The sequence below is a fragment of the Phyllostomus hastatus genome, unplaced genomic scaffold (assembly GCF_019186645.2).
Source record: "Phyllostomus hastatus isolate PE091 unplaced genomic scaffold, TTU_PhHast_1.1 phas_scaffold_555, whole genome shotgun sequence".
NCBI classification, from domain to species: Eukaryota; Metazoa; Chordata; class Mammalia; order Chiroptera; family Phyllostomidae; genus Phyllostomus; species Phyllostomus hastatus.
In genome coordinates this window covers 1,219,471-1,241,226 of record NW_025334036.1, presented here as the reverse complement: position 1 = coordinate 1,241,226, position 21,756 = coordinate 1,219,471, and the positions used below count along the sequence as shown (strand labels likewise).

Genomic DNA, 21,756 nt, shown 5'->3' with positions numbered 1-21,756 from the left:
GCATGTTCGTACAGACTCCGTGCTGTGCGCCGTGTATCCGAGGACCCTGGGACACCACGGTAAATGACAGAGCCCTCACACGCGAGGGGTCCCTGATCGCCTGCGACAGAGACGAACAAAGGCACAAAATCTTCTACAACCTGATGGCAGAGAAGATGAATGTCGCTAAAATGTTTTCAAAGGGCAGGTGACGATGTCCGGTCCAGACGCCGGAGAAACCGCCGAGGCAGGAGCACGGGCCGCCGCGTGTTTCTCGCCGGAAGAGCGTCCCCGGTGTGTGACTTCACACCCGGCCTTTGGCCGGGGAGCCAGAGGTGGGGTTTGCCGCGCATTCAACAATTGGGTTTTCCGTTTTTTCCTAACACGGAATCTGCGTCTTTCCCCGGAAACCACAACCCACAGGGGCAGAGAATAAATGAGGCGTAAATATAAACAAGAACCCCAGAAGGGCGGCTGGCAGAGACAGGCCCCTTCAGGGGACCTCCGACTGACGCCACAGGGAAGTCAGATCCGATGACTCACCGCCCCCCGTTAACTGGAGAAAAGGGGGAAACCCGGGGTGGTCTTGGAAACGGCGCGATGACAAAGGACTCCCGGCAAAGCCCCCTTCCCGGCACCTTCGCCCCCCCCCCAGCCACGGGCCGTAAACAAACAAAATCTTCTCTGGAATTTGCCCTTTCTTTCTTCGTCTGGATGACAGGCTCTTTCCATGAGGTCTGAACCGAGCCCAGAACCGCAGAGCTGGATGGAGAGTCTGGCTCGGTCGCCGCGGCGTGACCGGAGGTGGCGAATGCGACGGCGGTGTCGTTAACCCAGTTTAACCGCCTTGAGTCAGCCCCCTCCCCGGCCCCTCTGCCCTCACCCGTCTCCTTGAGGACCAAAGGCCCACCCAATGAACTCGGCTGGGAGCCACTTCCGAAAACCACGCTTCAGCCATGCAGGGGGCGAGGGGACCGACAGGGCAAGGGGTGGCCCGGGCAGACCCTCACTGCACACCCCGGTCCCCCCATGGGCCTCGCAAGCTGCGGCGTGGGTCCCACCCGACACAGTACGATGGCGGTTTCGTTGGTTTGGGACACGGCCTGGGCGTCCGGACGTCCAAAGACGTCCCTTCTCTCGTGTATGCAGGGGCGAGGCTCACTGACTTCACCGCCCCCCCACCAAAGATCGCCCTGTGGAAGACCCTTCTGCGGGGCCCCAGGGGTCAGAACCGAGGCCAGAGCGGCCTCAGTGTGGCCGTTCCGGGGAGCGAGGAGGGGGCGGGGCCCGGCCCGCGGGGGCGGGGATTCCGGAACCCGCACCGCGCACCGCACCCGGGGGCAGAGTCAGAGGGCGGGGACGCGCGGACGCAGCCGGGAACAGCGTCCAGGGGACGCGATGCTCTAACCGACGCGCTCTCTGGCCTGGCATCTCTCTCTCTGTCTCTCAACTTCCTCAAAGTCAAGGCCCCTTGAGGGCGAGGAGCAGAGGAAACGAAGAAATAAAACAGACCGCTGGGCTGGAAGGTCAGCGTCGAGGCCAGAAAGGCGGCTGTCCGGTGCGTGCGTCCCCTGGGGGCCGTGAGTCAGCGCGCACTTCCCCGGGAAGGCGGGGCTGCTGGGTGTCTGTCTCCCCGCGACCCCCCGGGGGCGGGCGAGGGGGGCCGCCCGCCCTCGCCAGGATGGCCACGCGTTACCGAAGACGGCGGCAGTGCGTCTTCGGGGATTAGAGAACGACGCATTGACTCATGTTCGTGTTTCCCCCAAATGTCCTGACAAAACCCTTAACCGGGAAACCGTTTGGCGGGAAAACGGATGTCGGGGTGAGTGAGGCACCCCCGCCGCTGTCACATTCGTCCTTTCCCGGGAGTTTCTGGAGTTCGGGACTCGCTGCCCCCCAGGGCGGTTCCTGTGAGCCGCGGGGTCTCCGGGCTGCTTCTCACACCGACCCCAGGCGGCCGAGCCCACCCCTAGGGGAGCGCGGCGCACGGCTGCCTCACGCCCGCTGGGGGGCGACCGTCCCGAACTCATTTTAGAGAGGGCCCCCTGCCGAGCCTGCAGGGCTGTGGGAGGCCTTGGAGAACGGGGTGAGCGGGACACGGTCAGCGCTCGGAGGGGCCCGCCCCGTGAGAAGCGCCCACGCCATTCCCACGCACGGTGGCACTCGCGCCCTGTGGAGCGGGGAGCGGGAACCCCTCGCCCAGGCCGGGGCCAGAGGAGCTGCCCGGAGGGGTAGCGCCCACGCAGGGTTTTGAGAGGTTGTTCGTCAAGGGGGGGCGGGGAGGGCCTCAGCAGGAGGGGCCAGAGACAGGGCAGGCAAAGATGGGGCCATGTTTTAAACGCCGGTGTGGACAGACGGAGGGGCACGTGGAGGGCAGGAAGCAGACTCCCAGGGGTGTGAAGTGCACCCCCGCCCCGGCCTGGGCTCCCTGCATCCCCAGAGTGTGGGTGTCTAGCCCTCCTATGCACGACAGCACTGGAGGTGGCTCAGTCTGCTGGAGCGTCACCCCGGTATGCTGAGGTTGCAGGTTCGTCCCCTGTCCGGGCACACACAAGAGGCAGCCGATGAATGCGTGTACACGAATGGAACAACAAATCAACGTTTCTGTCTCCCTCTCGGTAAAAATTAAAAACAAGCAACAAACCCTGAGCCCTGGCTGGTGTAGCTCAGTGGATGGAGTGCAGGCTATGAACCAAAGTGTTGCAGGTTCGATTCCCAGTCAGGGCACATGCCTGGGTTGCAGGCCATGACCCCCAGCAACTGCACATGGATGTTTCTCTCTCTCTCTCTCTCTCTCTCTCTTTCTCTTTCTCCCTTCCCTCTCTAAAAACAAAAATAAAATAAAATCTTAAAAAAAAAAAAATCCCTGGAGCAGAGAACACGCCAGAGGCGTCGGTACAAGGCTCCTGACCGCCCGGGGCCTGCCCACTCCCGTGGTTGGGGATGAGCACGACCAGACTGACCACTGCGCGGAGCCGGGTGCTGACCAGCGCGGCCCGTGCGCCTCAGACAGACCGCAGTCCCCTGCGTGGGCCTGGTGGCCGAAGACCGGCGACGGCCCCCGAGGGTGTCCGCCTGCTATTCATTCCCCAGAACCTGTGCCCCTGTTACCTCGCGGGGCCAGAGCCACCGTGCAGGCGTGATCTGGTCAGGGACCCCGAGGCGGGAAGCGATCCTGGGTTCGCTGGGTGGGCCTGCTGGCATCTCCTGTCCTGCAGGAGGGAGAGGGGGAGATCGGAGTTAGCGGCAGCGGTGGTGGCAGCAGAGGTGACCACGGAAAACCGGACTTTGACGTGACCCGAGGGAGGGGACAGGAGCCGAGGAGGCAGGGGCCTCCAGAGGCCGGAAAGGCCAGGAGCAGATCCTGCCGGCACCCCGGGGCCCCTGACGGGACCAGTGTGCCCACACCTGGGTTTTAGCCTCGTGAGCCGGGCTTCGACCTCTGACCTCCGGGGCTGCGGGAGGGCAAAGGGGCGGTGTCTTCAGCCGCTGCGTCTGCGGTGGGCTGCGGCGGCCCCCGGAGCCGCCTGCGTGTCGGACACGTTTTCCGTCACAGCGCAGCGGGCTCTGCGCGCCTCGGGAAAACTGACTGAGACGGCCACTGGGACTGAGGGCCCGTTCCGTCCTCTGACGAAATGTCCTCAGTGGCAGCACGCTGCCCTTACTGATTCAGTTCAGCACGTATTTGGGGGGCAGCCGACGCCAGGCAGTGTGACGGCTAAAACGTGGAGAAATGTGCTTTCCTGCGGGGAGCCCCTTCCAGAGCGGGAAGGAGGCAGCAGGGAGCCCACGCATCTCAGGGACGAGAGCGGAAAATGTACGTCCTCCTCCGAGGCTCCCAGCGCAGCGGCCGCAGCAAGGGGAGCCGTTGTCACCTGTGCTGCCGCCTGTGTGCGGAGAGGCGGCGGGCCCGGTGGAAGCTGGCCTGGGCTCTGGCTGCTAGAGAGCAGGGCGGGGCAGCCCGGGGGGCGGGGCATCCAGGGCGGGGGCGGGGCCTGGGAGGGGCACGGGCACCCCCCAGACGGCGCCCCGCCCCCCGCCCCCCTCGCGGGAAGAGACAGGCCGTCGCAGGGCTCCACACTGCCGCCACCTGCCGGGGGCCTCGGGACGCACCCCCGCGGAGGACCGCGGACGCGCACGCCCCGCCTCTTACCTGTCTCCCCGAGTTCCTGCGGGAGGGAGGCTCTCTCGGACTTCCGAGCCCGGGGGGCCTCCGCGTGGCGGGCTCGTCCACCTTTGCCGATCTGGGGTGTCGCCCAGCCCTCTCCAGGGCGGCTGGCCCGGGTCCGCCGGCAAAGGAAGCCCCCGTGGCCCCACACCCTCAGTCACCGCTGCGTCACCGGATCCGGTGCACCCGAGTGACACAGGCACGTCCTGTCTCGTCACCGTGAGGTCGGCCTCTTCGGACACAGCCGTGCGGGCCGAGCCCCCAGGAGTGCACTGCGCAACCCCTCGGTCACCTGCCCGGGGAGCCACACTCTGCCGGGTTTCCCGGCTGCCCCGCACACCCCGCACACCCCCTGAGCGCCGCCCTGGGGGTGCCCAACTCGCAAACACCTCCTTCCCCTCTGCAGGTCGGTCGCCCTTCCCCGCTTTGTCTTCAAGCGGACGTGCTTCCCAGTGAGTCGGCACACCGGGACTCTGTTGCACAACGCGTGCTCCTCCAAGCGCCTCGCTTGAGAAACGCTCCCGGACCTGGTGCCGGGGTCTGCCTCCCCAGGGGTTTTCCCCGGACGGGCTTCCGGACCACGCGCAGACGGCGGGTTCCTTCGCAGGGACGTGCGCGTTCACGCTGCGTTGCGCACGCAACGTCAGCCCCTCGCTGCTTTGCTTTCCCCCCTGCGCTCCCCGCCCCGCACCAGCCCCAACCCCCTCCCCGAGTGTGCGTGCCCGCCCGCCCGGGGTCTCTGCCGTCGCCGGCCCCCAGGTCTGGCTCCCCACCTGTGCACGTCTGACTGTGCGGCCCCCCCGCCCCACCTGCCGGCCCGAACCCCCCGACCCCCCCCCCCGTTCTTCTCCTCTCCGAGATCCACCCCAAACCCCGAGGGTGCGGCCCACAGACCCCCGGGGACAAAGTGGGCCTGGGCTGGGCGCTGTTCAGAGCAAAGTTGTTTTTACTGCAACGAAATCGTTAAGAGGCCGTTACACGAGTTCCACAGACACACAACCGACGCGACAACCGTTAGTCAGCGAGAACGCTCAGGGGGTACAGACGAGGGTTGGTCCACGGCACAGGGCACATCCGGAAGGAAAAAGGCGGGCGGAGCGGCGATCGCGCGCTCACACCGCCCACGGGGGAAGGGAGGCTTGTCCGGCTCCGGCCACCTGCACGGGCGGCAGGCTCCCCGCGGGCCCCAGCCCGGGGCTCGGCCACAAAACCAGCTCTGGCCGCGAGCCCCGGCCCACGGGAAAGGGGCCTCTTCTCGCTGCCTCGGGCCACGGGCAGCAGGGGAAGTGGGGACAGCAGGTGGCCCCCTTGGACAGGAGACAAGGGTTGGGTGCAGGGGGCAGGCCCAGCACCCTCACGAGCAAACCCGTGTTGGCTGGTCCAAAAAGGTCATTTCCACAGTGGCCTGTGGCCACCCAGCGCGGTGGGGGACCCTGCCCGGCCTCGCCAGCGGGCAGGCCCCTGCGGTGAGCAGGCTGGCGGGTGAGTGCCCATGGCCACGGCCCAGCTCCGGTGCCGACACACACAAGCCCAGGGCTCCTTCCCCAGGGGGCATCGTCGAGCGGGAGCCCCAACGCCGTCAGCGGTGCTGACCCGGGCAACACACGGCCGCTCTGTGGGCACCAATAAGTGCACCTGGCTCTCCGTCACCCACCAGCCCTCGCCTCCCGGGACCGAGGGCTGAGTCGGTCTGCACCCACTGGGCCGAGCTGAAGGGGGAGGAGGAGGAGACTCGAGGTCCCAGGGAGTGAGACCTCGTCCGTGCCCCCCCACCCCTGTCCCTCAGTGCCCAGCAGACACGGGGACGGCCAGCGGGCCGACCTCATGCGTCACCTCAGAAACCCCCTCGAGCTCCCTCCAAAAATCAGAAAGACAAACACACACAGAGCCCCTGACGCTTCCCATCCCACAGGCTAAAGGCCACAGTCTGTTCTTGTTTTACTGAGAGATCACTCTTTGATCCGAAAGCTGTTTTTGTGGCTTCTTTTGGAAATAATTATGCCTATTGTGGGCCGGTGGCGGGCCACGGGGCCGAGGGTGTCCGGCTGGACCCCCAGGGAAGCCCCTCGGGCCTGGGGGTGACGGGGAGCAGAGTTCCCTCCTCCCGCCACTTGTCCCCCCCGGAGCCGGGCCCCCCGCCGAGCCGGGATCACGCGGCTCTGGGAGCTGCAGCGGGAGCGGGTCTGGGGTCTAGGAACCGGGGTCTCGAGAAGCGGCTGCCACTGCGGGCGCCCCGACCAGCTAGCAGGTGGGGCTCCCCAAGGGAACCGGGCCCCCGGGGCAGCCGACAGGGTGGGCTCAGGGCTCGCCCCTCCAAGGGTCCCCACTGTCACTGAGCAGAACTCTGCACCCTCTGGAGGCCAGTCCTGGGGCGCCACCTGGCGGCATGGGACAGGCGGCCGGGGCGCCCCCGCTGGCACATGCAGCTGCACGGGGGCCCTGGGACCCCCTGCGGGCTCTGGGCTGCGCGAGGCCGACCCTCACCAGCCGAGCGCGGAGCAGGAACCCCGGCACCGGCCCGAGGGCCACGCACGGGGAGGGGGCTGCGCATCCGCGCTCACTCGAGACCCCCGCCATGTCCCCGCACAGCGGACACGGGCACGGCACGGCCGTCGGGGCGGGGACACGCATCACACCACACAGGGTGCCGGAGACACACGCGGGCTCGGTGAGCCGGGGCGGAGGAGCCGCGTCCACCTGCGCCCCCCCGCCGGGCTCTGCGTCCAGCTCCCGGGACACAGGCCGTGCCTCCCGCTCGCCTCTGCTGCGGGCGCCCGAGCGACACCCACCCGCCCACAGAGGACGGGGGCAAGAAGACACCGGGGCCCAGCATCCTGGGCGGCCGGGGCTGGGGGTGCCTGGGTGCCCTGGGACATGTCACCAGAGTCTCCGTCGGCGACACTCGTCCGTGACGAGATCACACACGACGAGGCTCGGAGGGCCCGGTGGGCGTGCCCCCCGAAGACACGCAGGTTCAACACAATAAATACAACAGCCCCCCGGAGTCTGGCAGGGGGCCGGTCGGCGGCTGGGCGGGTTGGAGCTGAGCGATGATGCAGTGCCGGGGGCACTCTGGGGAGGGGGAGGGGCCTCCCGCTGGGGGGCTTCTGTGGCAGAGCAAGCGCGGAGAGGGGGGACCCCACTCCCGTGGGCGTCCCCGTCACAGCCTGGGGGGCGCTGCGCAGGGGAGGCCTCGCCCCGTCCTGTCCGCGGCTACTCAGAAAACGGCGGGAACATGCCCAGGTCGGCGAAGTCCTCGATGTTGTAGTTCCCCGTGCCCTGGGTCGGGTCTCCGGGCATGGGCAGCATGTCCTGTGGGGGGGGGGGGCGGGGGACAAGGAGCCACAGGGCAGTCAGGCACCCGCACGCCCCGCTCGGCCCCACTGCGGCGTGTCCGGGTAGGGGGCAGCCCCAGCCCCTCGGGGACGCGCTGCAGGGGCCCCCCAACGCCCCCGAGACCCGGGCAGCTGCTCCTCCCCGGGTGCTCCACCCCCGCGGGGAAGCGCAGCCCCAGGACACAACCTCCCCCGCTCAAGGCAGAGCCGGGGCACTGGGCGCACAAGGGCCCTGGGGCGGCAGGGAGAGCCCGGCCGGCTGCAAGACAGCACACCCAGTCAGCCGTGGAAATGTGGGGGGAGTGCAGAGCACGGGGGGGTGGGGGCGCAGGGGGCCTTCATGGCCCTCGCCACTGCGTACTCAGGGGGCGCCACCAAAGCCTGACACCCCCAGACTTCCCAGCTCCCGGGGCCTCAGCCCGCCCGCCCAGAACACGGGAGTGGCTGCACTTCCCTTCCTCACGGCCACTTCCCGCAGGAGTTCTGTCGACTCCTCAGTCCACGGGACGCGCCGGAGAGAGAGAATTCCACGGCCCCGTGAGTCTGGGAGCCGAGGCGCACTCCGCCGCCCCCCCCCCGCCCCCGCCACGGACCCCTCGGCCCGCACCAGTGCCGTCGGGGCTCTGACAAGGCCGCCGAGCAGCTGCCCAGCCAGCGTCTCACGTGCTCATGGGACCGAGTGTCCCGTGTGGCCTGGTGGCCCTGAGGAGCCAGGGAGGGAAATTCATCCCGCGGGGCTGCGGGTGGGGGGGGGACGGGTCAGGTTGTCACGGAGGGAGGGGCGGGGTGAACACTGCAGGGGGGGGACCAGGCGGGGGCCCGGGCGAGGCGCCCCCCTGCCTGTTCACAAGGACTGCGCCCTCCGGAGACTTGGTGCGGCACATGGGCTCCAGGCCTTTGCCTGGGCAGACGCTGCTCAGCCCCATGGGAAAGGGTTCGGGCTGAGGGCGGGGCTGGCGGGCAGCTGGCCCTTGGGGATTAGCATCCTGGGTGTCGCAAACCCCCCGCCCCAGCCCTGGGGCACCTGCCCCACCGCTGCTTTGCAGGGCCTCCGGGCCTGGCAGGGGGCAGCCGGGCCCTGGTCAGGCTGGGTGGGAAGGACCAAGCGCGTGGCCAGGGGCACACAGGGGCTCGGGCCCCGGTGGGAACTTTCCCGGCTGAACACGGAGCCGGGGAAACCCCGGGGGGCTGCCTCCAGTGCTGCAGCCGCGGGCGGGCCCAGGGCAGGTGCGGGGAGGGGCCAGGCCCGCCGGACCCCCGGGGGAGGGGCCGGGAACAGCTCACTTGATGGAGGCAGGAGGTGCCCTCCGGCAGGAAGACCCGGGCCGCCACCCCCAGACCCTCCGGACAGGGCCACGCCTCGGGCCAGAACTCCGTCGCCGCCGAGGCCAGGACCCGGGGGTGGGGGAGAGGAGGCGGAGGGAGGGCGCGGGTACCTTGGGGAAGGCGGCGGTCGCTGCGTTTACCTGGAACACCTCGCTCTGCCCGGGCTGCTGGTGCGCGTGCTGCTCGCCGCCCTGCTGCCCGTGGTGCTGGCTCTGCCACTGCGACCACACTTCCGAGGGCCGCCCGGGGAACTGCCCGCCGCTCTGCCCGCTCTCAGCTGGAAGACCCGAGGGGCGGGACGCCGGCGTGGGTCGGGGGGCTCCCTCCACCCTCCTTCCCGCCGGGGCCCCCGGCCGTGCCCCACCGCCCCCCCGTCACATGTGAGGCCGTGACCCCCAGGACCTCAGAACGTCACTCTGTTTGGAGCCCACTCCAAGGAGAGGTCATTAAGGAAAGGTGGGGTCACTGGGGTGGACTCTGGGCCAAGACGGCTGGAGCATCCCCGCGCACACCAAAAGGTCACGGGTTCGATTCCCACTCAGGGCGCACACCTGACTGAGGGGTTTGGTCCCCGGTCAGGGTGCGTATGGGAGGCAACTGACGAGCGTCTCCCTCTCTCCCTCTCCCTCCCTGCCTTCCTCTCCCTCTCCAGCCAACAGACGCATCCGAGGGCGAGGATTAAGAGAAAGAGGAAGAGGAGATCAGGACGCAGACACACTCACGGGGACGACCAGGCGAGGACACAGGGAGAGAAGGACCGCCTGCCCACCGAGGAGAGAGGCCTCCGGAGAAGCCCGCCCTGCCCACACCCTGGCCTCGGACCGCCGGCCACCAGGCCCACGGGGAAGCAGTGCTGGCTGTCCGGTCACCCGGTCTGTGCGTCTGTGTTCCGGCTGCCCAGCCGGCCGCCGCCCTCCCCGCGAGCTGCCTGTCCGCCTCGGCCTCCCCGTGCCCTCAGACGGGGGAAGCCACCGTCCACGCAGCACCTTCCTGCTTTTCACTCTGCTCTGCCGCCGCGCCACGGCCCGGCCGGCGCAGCCCGGCCCCGCAGGCACCCAGAGCTCCGGTCCCAGTCTCTCCCGGGCGTCGGCACCCCTGACCGCCCGCCCTCTGCCCCCGCTCGGCTGGCTCCCAGGACAGCGGACTGCGGCCCCACGGCCCCCTGCACCCCTCCTCGGGTGCCCCCGGCTCTGACGCGTGCCCCCCCACCTTCGTGCTCGCTGAACACGAAGTCAGGCCCCGCCTTTTCCCAGGGACGGGGTGGGGGGAACACTGCCCGGGCGCGTGGCCTGCCCCCAGCCCGTCAGGTGCCGCCCACCGGGAACAAGACGGCCGTTCCGCCGTCCGCCCTCCTCAGCGGGGGGGGGGGAGCGGGACAGGGCGGGTGGGGAGGTGTGGGCTAGAGGGCGGCTGGCCCCCTCTCCGGGGGTTGCTTGAGAGTGTTAATTACGGTCAATACAAGACCGTGCAATGAAAATCCTTAAACTCCTGGGAGGAAAACTCTCTTCTCACACGCGGGCGGAAGAAGAGCACCCACGGGCCGGTGGCTTCCGCCAGGGCACCCGCCGGTCCAGGGAGGAACACGGGACCTCGCGCTTCCGAGCGCCGCCCGTGGGCACCGCGCTGGGCACTTCCTGTGCAGCGCTCCGTCCACCCCCCAAACCCCCCACCCCCGCCCGGCGCCGACTCACGGCCCGCCGCCCGCAGTGCTCAGACCAGGGAACTCGGGCGCGGGGACCGCGGGAAATCCAGTCAAGGCCTCCGGCCTCCAGGGCCAGAGCCGGGCTGCAGCCCGGGAAGCCCTGGGAGCCCGGCACCGAGGCCGTGTGCACGCATCTGTGACACACTCGGAGCTTCTGAGGGTGGCTCCACGGAATGACACGGCAAGGACATTCAAACGCTGGACGAGGCAACAGGATGAATGCAGGGGGACAGACGGGGTCGGGAAATGCTGCACCCCGGGGCTGAGGGCTGAGGGGGCCGAATGCGGCTTAGGGGGGAGGCGGCTGGGGGCCCCGCACAGGAGCCGGGAACCTGTACAGCGGCCACCTGTCCGGAGGCCGACAGGCAGCTGACACGGAAGCTCTGACCGCTGGGCTCCACTCCCCGCTCCCCAGGACGTGCCCTCTGACCCCACTCGCAGCCGTCCCGTGGTATCACCCAGGAACCCGGGACCCTCAGAAAGCATTTCTCAGCCCTCCCCACCCCGGAGAACCCCAGCCCCGGCCCCCACCTACCGAACCCCGGGGTCCTGCTGGCCAGACTGGAGTAGGCGTTCCCGCTGGGCGAGGAGGTCGCGGGGCTGGACAGCGGGCTGTAGGAGGCAGGGTCGGCCGGGTAGCTGTGGCTCGAGCCGATCCCAAAGGGGGAGGACTGCGCCTTGCTGGACTGGGAGCGCACGTGCTCCGGTCAGGACCGGGCAGGAGGAGGGAGCGAGCCCCGAGCGTCCGCAGGTCCCCGCCCCGGGCCGCGGGTGGGCCGCCGCCTCCGGCGGGTCTGGGAGCAGCAGGAGCGCCTGCTCTGGGCTGACGGGACCCCCCACGGCCCTCCTGGCCGGCTGGGCACGAGGCCTGGCGTCTGGCCCCCAGGTACAGGCCCCAGAACTGCAGCACGTGGGGCCTGGATCTTTGGGGCAGGTCGCCCACCCCCCCAGGCTGCAGTGGCCTGGGCCCCCCGGCTTCTTGTTATGGGGTCTCGGCACCTCCAATGCCACGAGCCCCCTTGGCTGGAGCTCCTGCGGGCCCAGCCCCGGGTCGGGGCACGCAGCGTGCAGAGCTCCGCTCGCTTGGTGGCCGGGGGCAGCGCCCTCGGGGAAGCCCGTACCTGCCCGGGGAAGGGGGGCCGACTGCCGGTCCAGGCCACCTGGCCCTGGCTCAGCTGCCGGGGGATCTGGGGCAGGTTCTGGCCCGCCGAGGACGACGACTGGATGTCGTTCACACCGGGCACGTGCACCACCGACGAGCTGGGGGGGGAGGGGAGAACAGGCACCGGCCCTGAGACGCCCCCTCCGTCCCGCGCCCCACCGCGCCCCCCCTCTCCGCCGACGACCCCCTAGGAGCGGAGGAGACGCCTGTCGCTGGGGACGCCGGCCTCCCGCTCCCTCCCTCCCTGGGGCTCTGGCTGAGCTGTTCCTTCGGGCACCTGTGGGGCTCCGGGGCTCGGGAGACAGGCCGAGGGCTGTGGGCGTGCTCGCTCTTGGGGGAGACGGTCCTGTTCGTGGACACCCCCCCCGAGGCCCACCCTCGATGGAGTCCCAACTCCTCCGAGTACCCTTCAAGGCCCCGCGGTCCCGGCCTGTCTCTCCCAGACCCGGAGCCCCCCCATCAGTCCCGTCTCCTGCACTCGGTGCCGCCTCCTGCTGGCCCCGTCTACGCTCCCGTCTCCCCGGTGGTCCTGGAGCCAGGTCCCGCCTCCAGCGGTGCAACGGGGCTTCCTCGGGGACCTACAGAGGCCCGGGGGGCCGAGCACCAGGCTGGGGAAGGCGGACACCCTGCCTACACCTGAGCGACCCTCTGGGCGGAGACCCCAGGCATGATGGGCTGTGCCGTCCTCTCGTCCTCGGACGAGGCTGTGGCCTCTGGGGACCAGGGGACAGGGCGGCCCGGCTCCCTGGCCAGGTGTCAGCGGCTTGGCCCCACCCAGGTCCAGGCGGGGGGCCGGCTCGGCCCCTTCTCCCTGGCAGACCCCAAGCCTCCGGCACCCTCCGCCGGGCCAGGGCCCGCAGACAGGCAGTCACCACACACACGCACACACACACACACACACACACACACGCACACCCACGGAGCCCGGCGGAGACCCGGGCGGCGCCCCTGCCCCGCGCCCACACCGGCACGCACCTGAAGGCCTTGCCCGAGTGTCCGGCGGGGAACGGGCCCCCTTGGGAGAAGATCTGCTGGGTCCCCGAGGCCGAGGCGGAGCTCATCATCTTCTTCTCCGCTGGGGAAAGCACAGCAAGGGTCACGGTCCGGGACCCCCTGCCCCGCAGACCACGGGCAGCTCCCCGTGGGGCCTCCCTTCCCTGCACCTGACCCCCGCCCAGGCTGGGACACACACCACCGGGAGGCGGGCCCCGCCGAGGGCCGGGAAGCACGGACGAAGTCCTTCCTCAGGACTGCGTGTCCTGGTGAGACCCCGTTTCACCAGACCCCTCCCCCCAGGGGACGGGACGCGTCCGTGGGGGAGGACGGGCACCAGGACCAGGAGCTGGGGCCCGCGGGTCCTGGGCCGGAGCCCCGCTCCCCGGGGCGGCCCGGGGGATGCACACAGACACAGCCTCCACGGCCCCGTCCCTGGGGCTTCGAGCTCTCCGCTGGCGTCTCTCACAGCTCAGCGGTCACTCCTCGGGAGTCGTCAACCGGGAGTCCTTGAAGTCACCTTGTGTCACCCCCTCGGTCGTCCCAGCTCCCCGACACCCCACTTGTTCTTCTGAGTGTTTGCAACTTGCCGGCCATTTGCTCGTCTTTTCTTGGAAGCGAGACTACTTTCCCTCCTGCTTTCCCTTTTCCCGTTCACGGTCGTGTGTGAGCACGCTGGGAGCGACTTTCTCTGCAAACGTCAGAGACGTGGGAAAAAATCTCGGTCTGAGACCCCGAGTCCAAACCGGGCCTGGATCTTTTCCGAACCGATCTGATCCCGGTCGGCAGTTTTGCCTCCTGACAGTCTTCACGTTGGTTCCAGGTGTGTGCGGCCTCGTGTGTCGTCCCTGCGGCTTCCCCCACCTGTCGGCTCTGCTCCTGGGCGCCGCGGCTGACGCCCCGTTGGTCTCGCAACATGAGTCACATGTCACGCCGGTGCCCTCGGACGGGGCCTGCCTGGGGACGTCGTCCCGTGGCGCCCGAGGAAGGAGGCAGCCGGTTGCTGGAAGATGTTTGGGTCGCACGTTTTTTTCTTCCCCTTCTTTTCCTCTCTGCCGATCACCCCCCGTGTTGGCACCTCCACGGGAAGGCGTCCGCGTCTGTGCACTGGCGCAGACGGGTTTCCCAGGGACGCCGTGGGAGCCTCAGGCACTCCCGCTCCCCCTCCTGCTGGGCGGAGCCACCTTTCTCTCGGCGAGTCGGGGGCGCGCTGATGCTGATGCAGGCGGAGAGCGCGTCTGGATGGTGGGGGGACCAGCAGCAGGAGCCTCCCCGTCCGGGTGGCGGGCTGGGTGACGCCGTGTGGCGTCAGCACCCCCGGGCGCCCGTGGGCTGCAGCCTGGCGCCTTCCTCGACGTCTTCCCCTTCGGTCCCCAGCCTCGCACGCAGTCCTGACGCGGCGGCCGTCCACGGCGCACGCCGGCATGGGGACTGAGACCCGCTCTCCCCCACCTGCCGGGGCCCCCCTGGCCCCCTCGGCTCTCACTGTCCCCAGCCTGTCCGTCCTCCCAGGGCCTCACTGGGGTCCCTCCCAACGGCAGCGTTTCCCTCGGGGTGAGGGGGGCGAGTCAGCTGCCCTCTCCGGCTTCGGCTGACCCTGGCTGCGCTGTGTCTTGCAGGAATGCCTCGACCGCGTGAACACGGAATCTTCCTTCTGGATTTTGGAACCGATGAGGACATTTCCAAGTTCTATACGCTGCTACTCCTAGTGGTAATCGGAGTGGGAGAGGAGGGCCCCCCCCCCCCCGCACACGAGGGTTCCACGGGGCACCCTCGCTGAGAACCGTGCCTCTGCCTCTGTGGCGGCACCATCTGGGGGGGGCAACCTGGTGACCCCCGAGTGTCCAGAGCGAGCTGTGGGGGTCCACGCAAGCATGAAAAATGATTTAGCTCACTGAACAATCTGAAAATAAGCTCATAATAAACAATCGTGAAAAAAGCAAGTGGCCAAATGGTGGGAGCTCAATTTTGTACATAAAAGGCATTCGTTCGCGTGTATTAAAAAGATAGAAAGGACGTGGTTTTAAAAACGATTACATCCAGGTGGTGGGAGGGCAGGTCATTTTTACTTTTGTTTTTTAATGCATACTTTTATTTTAAAATGGGGTCTTCTTTGTGTTGTGGATTGAGGTTTTTGGGGGGAAGGGGATTGTTTGTTTTTTTAACAAGGATGTGCCTTCAGTCACAAAAACTAAAGTGCCCCGTGGGTCGACAGTGTTCGTTTCTTCCAAAATTCCCAATTTTGAAGACCAGGTGCCAGAGGCCCCAGGTGACGGGGCAGGAAGAGGCGGGGCCGGAGGTGGACAGGACTCGCCTGAATCCTGCCCTCGCGCCCGGGGCCCTGTCCCCAGGGGGGTGGGGGGTGGGGGGGCTGTCTCTCTCAGGCCACACGGCAGCCGGAAACCCGCACGCGCGGCCCCGGCGCCGTCCGGCACTTACACGCTCCGATGCCCGCGAACATCTCGGCGAAGCGGGGGTCCCTCTCCTGAGAAAAGATCGCATCCGCCTTCTCCACGGGCTTCCCGGCCTCGTGCACGCCGGCCGGCAGGCTGGGCACAGGCACCTGTTTGCGCAGGGAGACACAACGGCATCCCGCGTGAGAGGCCGCGGCCGGCCGGCCCGGGTGCGGGGCGAGGAGCGCTTCTCCACGTGGAAGCCGAGGACAGACGCCGTGGGGTGCGCACGGGAGGGGACAGAAAGCACAGCGCCCGCAGGACGGCTCAGAGGCAGGGAGACGGTGAACGCCCTCCCCGTGTCGGGGACGGGGGACAGAGAGCTTCCGTCGGGAGAGGGGCCACAGGGCCCCGCCTGGCGGTTCCTCCGTGGGACCTGAGGCAGCGGGAAGAGGAGGAGGGTGGGAGGCAGGGGTGGGGCTGGGGGGGCGGGAGGAGGACGGAGCACGAAGGGCAGGGAGGGAGAGAGGGGCGCAGGCCAGCGGCGGGAGAAACTGACGACGAGGCTGCAAGCCGCACCAGCCGGCCCCCACTCTGCCTGTCGACAGGAGAGTGAGTGCAGGGCCAAACGTTTCTCTGGGGTCCTCGGACACTCTCGGCCCCGACTGGGGCTCAGACACAGCGGGTCCCCTGGCTCGTGCCCTTTCGTGGCTGAATTCTCCAGAGAAGAGTGACAGGGCCCCCGGGGCCCCCCAAATCTCTGCACAGCACGGGTGGACAGAACCACAGGTAGCGCCTGCTGGCCGGGGGGGCTGGAGCCAGGGGCTGGAGTTGGTGCCCAGGCCCCCGGGGTGCAGACAGGTGCGCGGCTCACCTGAGCGAGGTCGTACGACGACAGCCCGTCCCTCTGGTGCACCTCCAGCTCGGCCTGCTGCTGCTGGAGCTGCCTGCGGAGCAAGAAGCCACCATCACCGGGGCTGGCTGGCCCGGAACCCGCCCTGCCCCCAGGCACCTCAGGCGGCACCCCACGGCTTTCTAGGTGGCGTCCAGTTTTTCTTTATTTATTTCTTCTTCATTAAAATGCTCCAGATAAAGACACCCAATTCTGAATTGTAAGCATAAGCTGCTGATACATAGGAAATAACTTTTGATTTATGATTTCACTTTGTGCAGGGCAGAAAGATACTTTTAAAAAAAGAAAAAAATGTTCAGGCAAACTTCAGGAAAATGGTGTTTGTTTTTTTTTAACAAGTTTTTTATCGTGTTTTTTCCGTTACTGCATGTGAAAACCTGTTGGGTTTAACACTGAGGGGACGTTTAGCTATAAACGCATTTCCGGGAGCTCCCCCGCGCCCCACACTGCGCCCCACAGCGGCATGGAGAGGGGTGGGGCGGGGCAGGTGGGGCGGGGCAGGTGGGGCGCCACGGGCTGCAGCCCTGGGGGAGGGAGGCTGCTCCCTGCTCCTGAGCCCCCGCAGCAGACAGAGCCCCTTCCACGGGGGCGGAAAACAGGTCGAGGCCTCGGCTGCAAACCCCGTGACCCCCCACCAACATCTCTGTCCCATGGCCCGCGGCTCCCGAGGCCGCCCAGGCCTGGGAAGAGGCCTGAGGAGGTTTCTCGGACACTTCGTGGCGGCGGAGTAAAAATAAACCTCAGTGCGTCTGCAGACTCCACGGGGGGAGAAATGTGCGGCTCAGAGGAAAGCTGACCGACCGACAGCCCACGGGAGGGAGCCAGCCCCCACCGCAGCCACGGGCAGCCCCCCACAGGCGGGGCGGGGAGCGCTGACCATCCCGGCTTCCTGCCCCAGCGGCCTCCCCGCCCCAGGGAGGTCAGCATGCTGGGCTGAGGCCGGAGGTCGTGGCCCGGCCGGAAGGAGGACGCAGCCGCGGGGTGGGCCTGCAGCCGCGGGGCGGTTGCACCCCCGGGCGAACGCAGGAGCGGCCTGGAGGCGTCTGGGGCTCGGCCAGCTCGGCGGGGTGGGGTGGGGCGGGGCTGGCGTGCCCACCTGGCCGAGTGCTGCCCCAGTGCCCTCGAGACGCCCAGGCCTCGACCCGGGCACTGAGGAGAGGCAGAGCAGGGCAGAGGGAACCCCAGACAGAGCCTGGGGGGCGGTTCCTGCCAGGTCGTCTTTGCAGGTGGACCAGAGGGCGGGACCAGAGGCTGGGGCTAGGTGTCCGGGAGTTCTGGCTCCGAGCTCTGCAGGGACCGGGGATGAACCCCCCCACCCTGCCCACGTCTCGTGGACCCCACCCCCCGCATCCTGCCAGCTGCCGACCCAGCGGGCTGAGCGGTCGCTGAGGACAGGGGGCCGGCTCCCCGCGCGGCTGCAGGCTGAGAGCTGCAGGGAAACGCACGCAGGCACCGCCTGCAGCTGCGGCCGAGGACGGTGCTGGCCCCGGAGAGAGGGCCCGGCCGCGTGGGCGGGAGCCAAGGGGCAGCCCCAGGTCACTCCCCGCGGAGATGCTGTCCACGGCGACGGCACAGCCCTCGGCGGGGGCCGACGGGAAAACGCCCTCCTGCCGGGAGCAGCCCACCCCTCGCCCTGGTCTGAGTGCCGACCCCCAGACCCCGGGAGGGGGGCTCGCCCCGGAGCCTTGCGTCCAGCACGGGCAGCCGGAGTCCACGCTGCTTTCTGGGCTCTGCCCCCCCTCCCTGCACCGAGGTCCCACGGGGATGAGGAGGCCGTCTCCTCGGGGGCTCCCCCCAGACGTGCACCGTCACCCACGGGGCTTCTGGGGGAGCCTCTCTCCGACAACCCACGACCGGACACAGCGGGGCCTGACCCTCCGCCCCGGACTGTCCGCGACGGGGCTGCCCGCTGCCGGCCGGCGAAGGTCGGGCAGGACCACGGTCACAGCCACGGCCGTCACTGCCCTCTACTGGCCACAAGGAACAACTCCCGTCTCGCAGGGCCGGAGCGGTTTGAGAGCAGGGTGCCGGCTGTCCCCGTGACACCCCGGATGCTCCCGTCCCCTCAGGCCCCGACACGGCTGCAGAAGCACAGACATGTGGGGGAGGCAGGGAGGCAGGTGGGCGGACAGCAGAGAAGGGACCGGGTCGCAGGAGCAGGCAGTCCTCACTCAGAGCCGGTCCGAACGCTGGCGTCAAAGGGGAAAATTCTAGAACAGTGTCCATGGCTCTGAACACACAGGGATGGGTTTGTCCATTTCCGTGGCTCTGGCACGGGCAGCCATGGCTGGCGACGGGGCGGTGACAGGAGGGACGTGTCTGGGGAAACGCCGCAGCCTGAACAGATGCTCAGCAGGTCGGCCTCGCGCCCTCTGCCCGCTGCGGCCCAGCCCCCGGGCCCCCACGCCACGCCTGGCTCCACAGGTGAGTGTGCACCTGGAGGGAGTGGCCTCGCCCTGCGAGGGGCCACGGCGAAGGAGGACAGGAGGGGACCGAGATGGACACTCTCACGGGCAGGAGGAGGCCCACGCCCGGACCAGCCTCTCGGCTCGTCGGAGAGGCCCCAGGGCCCGCCCGGGGTGGGGACGGAGCGGGGCAGCGCACTCTGGAGGCCGAGAGAGACCGGGGCCGCGGGTGAGGCACGACCGGGACCCTGCCCAGCAGCCGTGGCGGGTGGCAAGGTGGCCCCTGTGTGCCGTCCGCCTGCAGGACACGAGGGCAAGGCTCTGGCCCCCCAGGTGCCAGGTGACGCATCGGGGCCAAGAAAGGGGAGGGGGCTTGTCCAGCAGGGACCCAGGACCGAAACCCAGGTCACCTGCCCTCGGAGGGACCTCGTGTGGGCCCGTCTGTCCAGGCTGTGCTCTGGGGCAGAGGGGCTCCAAGGCCGAGGGCCCCAGGCGAGCTCTGCCACCCCAGGGCTGGGGCATGGCAGCCAGGAGCAGGGAGACCACCTGCGGCCTGCGGTCACGGGGACACCGCCAACAGACCAGGAGGGGCTGGGCGGGGGGGAAGAGACCTGTCTCGGTTTTGAATTGGGGACAACGGCGGTGCCAGCGACAGACACGGGGGACAGGCCAGTCCGCAGGCCCCTGCAGCCGCCAGCACCCAGGGCACAGGTCCCGGGGCCCCGGGCACTCGGGCATCGTTTTGACTTTGTTTACGCTGCTTCTGGGGCCTGCATTTCCTCGAGAATGAACGCAGGCAGGAGGCGTCACCTGCCCCCAGCTAGGAGCTGGGCCACATTTCATCTTCCCGGCAGCCCGGCCGAGGCGGCCTCACCACCCCCCCCCTCCCCGAGCCAGGAAGCGGGGGCTGAGCCTGGGTGCCGGCACCCCCAGGGCACGACTATGGGGAGCAGCACCCGTAAGCACCTGGGCAGCAGAGAGACCACGTGTGTCCCCGCCCAGGGGTGCCCACCCCCAGGCCCAAGAGCCGCTCACTCCTGCGCCCTGGCTCAGCTCAGCGGGGCCAAGAGTCCGAGTGCGGACTCGGGGTCAGGGTCGGGGGGGAGGAAGGCACGTACTTGACGTTGGTGTTGGTGCAGATGACGTACTCGATCTCGTCCGAGTACGGGTTCTGGAAGGTGAAGCTGCTGGTGCGGATCAGCAGCCACTCGCGGTTCTTGGTGCGGAACCGGTACATGACCGACAGCACCTGGCCCTTCAGCTTGACCACCTGCAGGGACGCCAGGGCAGGGCCGTCAGCGGGAGCCACCTCGGGGGTGGGGGGGGCAGGAAGGGGCGGGAGGGCGAGGGAGCCCCCGCTGTCGGCCCGCCCCCCCCCCTCCCGCTGAGACCCGGCACTGCAGGCGGGTCGTCTGCCAGCCCTGCGGGAGGAGCGGGCCAGCGCCTGCCCTGTATCGGGGCCTCCTCAGCGTTCGCAGATCCGGTCGGGAACCCCGGGAGGCGGGACATGGCCTCTTCGTGGGGCCCAGAGCAGCTCCCAGGGGGAGCGGGGGTCTGGACGAGCGTGAGGGGGGTAAGATGCTGCCGCGTGAAGCTGTACAGGAAAGGCCCTCCCAGGCGTGGAGGGGGCTGGGGGGGAGGCACAGCCCGAGCAGATGTCTGGGGGCCGGGAGACCGGAGACACGATGGGGCCCGGGGCTGCAGTCCAGGCCTCGAGACCCGGCTGGTGCTGGTTCAGGGGCGACGCGGAGCCCCGAGGCCCCAGAGGCCAGGCCGAGCCGGCCTCACACACCCTCCATGGAAACAGCTTCGTCTTCCTCGCCGCAGTGACGGGGGGTGTCCGAGCACAGAGGGAGGGGTGGGAAGGACCCCACTGTGAGTCTCACGGGGCCCCACTCGACCGCCGGACTCCTGGGCACACCGTGACCCAGAGAGGGGGCCCGGGCGGGCACGCTGCTGCCACGGAGCTCAGGCTCCTCCCGCGCTCGACCTGGGCCGCTCAGCCCCGCATGACGAGCTCCCGTTCCCTCTCAGGGAGCCGCTCGCTGGCCCCTTGTCTCGTGGGGTCGCCGCGGACGGCGTCGGCAGCAGTACCTGCTGGAAGCTCTCGCGCAGGTGGCTCTGGTCCTCCGAGTGGCAGAACTCCAGGATGTCCTTTCCCAGCAGGTCCTGCAGCGGGGGAGAGGCAGAGAGAGAGGGGCTTTGGTCACCCCAGCCCTGTTGTCATGATTCACTATCAACACAGCCTTCATTTCCCCCCTCGCCCCCCTCCGGCTCCCCCGCCCCGAGGGGGACAAGGACAGGGTGGGGGGGAACCTCCCCCGGCCCAGCTGCGTCTCCGGGCCAAGGGCCCTCGTCCTGCGTGTTGTCTCTGCGCCTCCCTGCTCTCTCTCCACCTGGACAGTCTCTCCTGCCGTCTCGTGTTTCTCGTGACACCACGTTTGTTTGTTTTGTTTTGTTTTGTTTGGGAGGTGTGGAGCAGGGACCTGAGACGGTGCCCCGTGTGAACGTGGACCCCAAGTGTGCGTGGGACGCGGGCTCGGGCGCCACTACGTGGACTGCGGGGGATTTCGGAGTTTCCCGCGTGTGCGTCCTTTGTGGGGGCCCACGGAGGGACTTCCGACCGGGCGCTGACCTCGGGGGACCCGCTCTCACGGGGCACCTCACTCCAGTCTGTGAGCAGTCGGGAAGACACGCGGCGGGGTGGGACGGGGGGCTGAGGGTGACCTTCCCAGGGAGGGGCTGCCTCCACCATGGCTGGCCGTCCTCATCGTGCACGGACGAGGCTGCGTCCCCGTGGGGGCGCGGGGTGAGTGAGGGGGCCGCGTCGCCAACAGAGACGATGAGCACGCCGGGAGCAGCCGGCATCCTGACTGACGGCCGTGGGCTCAGGACGGCCTACCTGGGGCTGGTAGCCGATCACGCTGATGCACCTCGGGTCCACGAAGGTGATGGTCCCGTCGGAGCTGTGCCGGGACAGGAACTCCGTGGGCGCCGACACCCCGCTCATGTCCATGCACACGGGCGAGCTGGTCACCTGCGGCGGGAAGCCCATAGGGGGAGGGGGTGTGACAGAGACACGGCGGGGACAGCCCCGGGCGGACGGAGGGTCACTGGTCTCTCCACGTTGTCAGCGCGACGCGTCTACTAAGCGTTCCGAGAGCCCAGGCCGCGCCCTAGAGAAACGGTGCCCACGGGGGCCGAGTCCCCCCACCTCCGAGTCGGGCTTCCGGGCCGGTCAGTGGGGACAACGCAGCCTGTAGTCCGACCGGCGGGCAGTGAGGCTCCGGAGACACCGCGCCTCGAACGCCAGCACCCGGTTGGTCGGGGCTGAGAGACGTCCGCCCCCTTCCCGCCGGCCCACCCCTCGGTCCGGGGGT

The 21,756-nt window shown here is 68.8% G+C and overlaps 1 protein-coding gene across 7 annotated transcripts in view; it reads right to left on the bottom strand.

Annotated features, from left to right (window-relative positions):
• Window positions 1-5,081: 5,081 nt before the first annotated feature.
• ARNT2 (aryl hydrocarbon receptor nuclear translocator 2) overlaps window positions 5,082-21,756 on the bottom strand; it is a 74,563-nt gene continuing 57,888 nt past the window's right edge. For all 7 annotated transcript variants that reach the window (XM_045824875.1, XM_045824876.1, XM_045824877.1 and 4 more), the window contains exons 10-19: window positions 21,279-21,413; window positions 20,471-20,545; window positions 19,495-19,646; window positions 15,933-16,005; window positions 15,105-15,228; window positions 12,648-12,747; window positions 11,632-11,770; window positions 11,046-11,196; window positions 8,949-9,085; window positions 5,082-7,459 (exon numbers count right to left, since the gene is read on the bottom strand). In XM_045824875.1, the coding sequence (XP_045680831.1) occupies window positions 7,361-7,459; window positions 8,949-9,085; window positions 11,046-11,196; window positions 11,632-11,770; window positions 12,648-12,747; window positions 15,105-15,228; window positions 15,933-16,005; window positions 19,495-19,646; window positions 20,471-20,545; window positions 21,279-21,413 (1,185 nt within the window). In that variant the 3' untranslated portion in view covers window positions 5,082-7,360. The remainder of the gene's footprint in view (window positions 7,460-8,948; window positions 9,086-11,045; window positions 11,197-11,631; window positions 11,771-12,647; window positions 12,748-15,104; window positions 15,229-15,932; window positions 16,006-19,494; window positions 19,647-20,470; window positions 20,546-21,278; window positions 21,414-21,756) is intronic.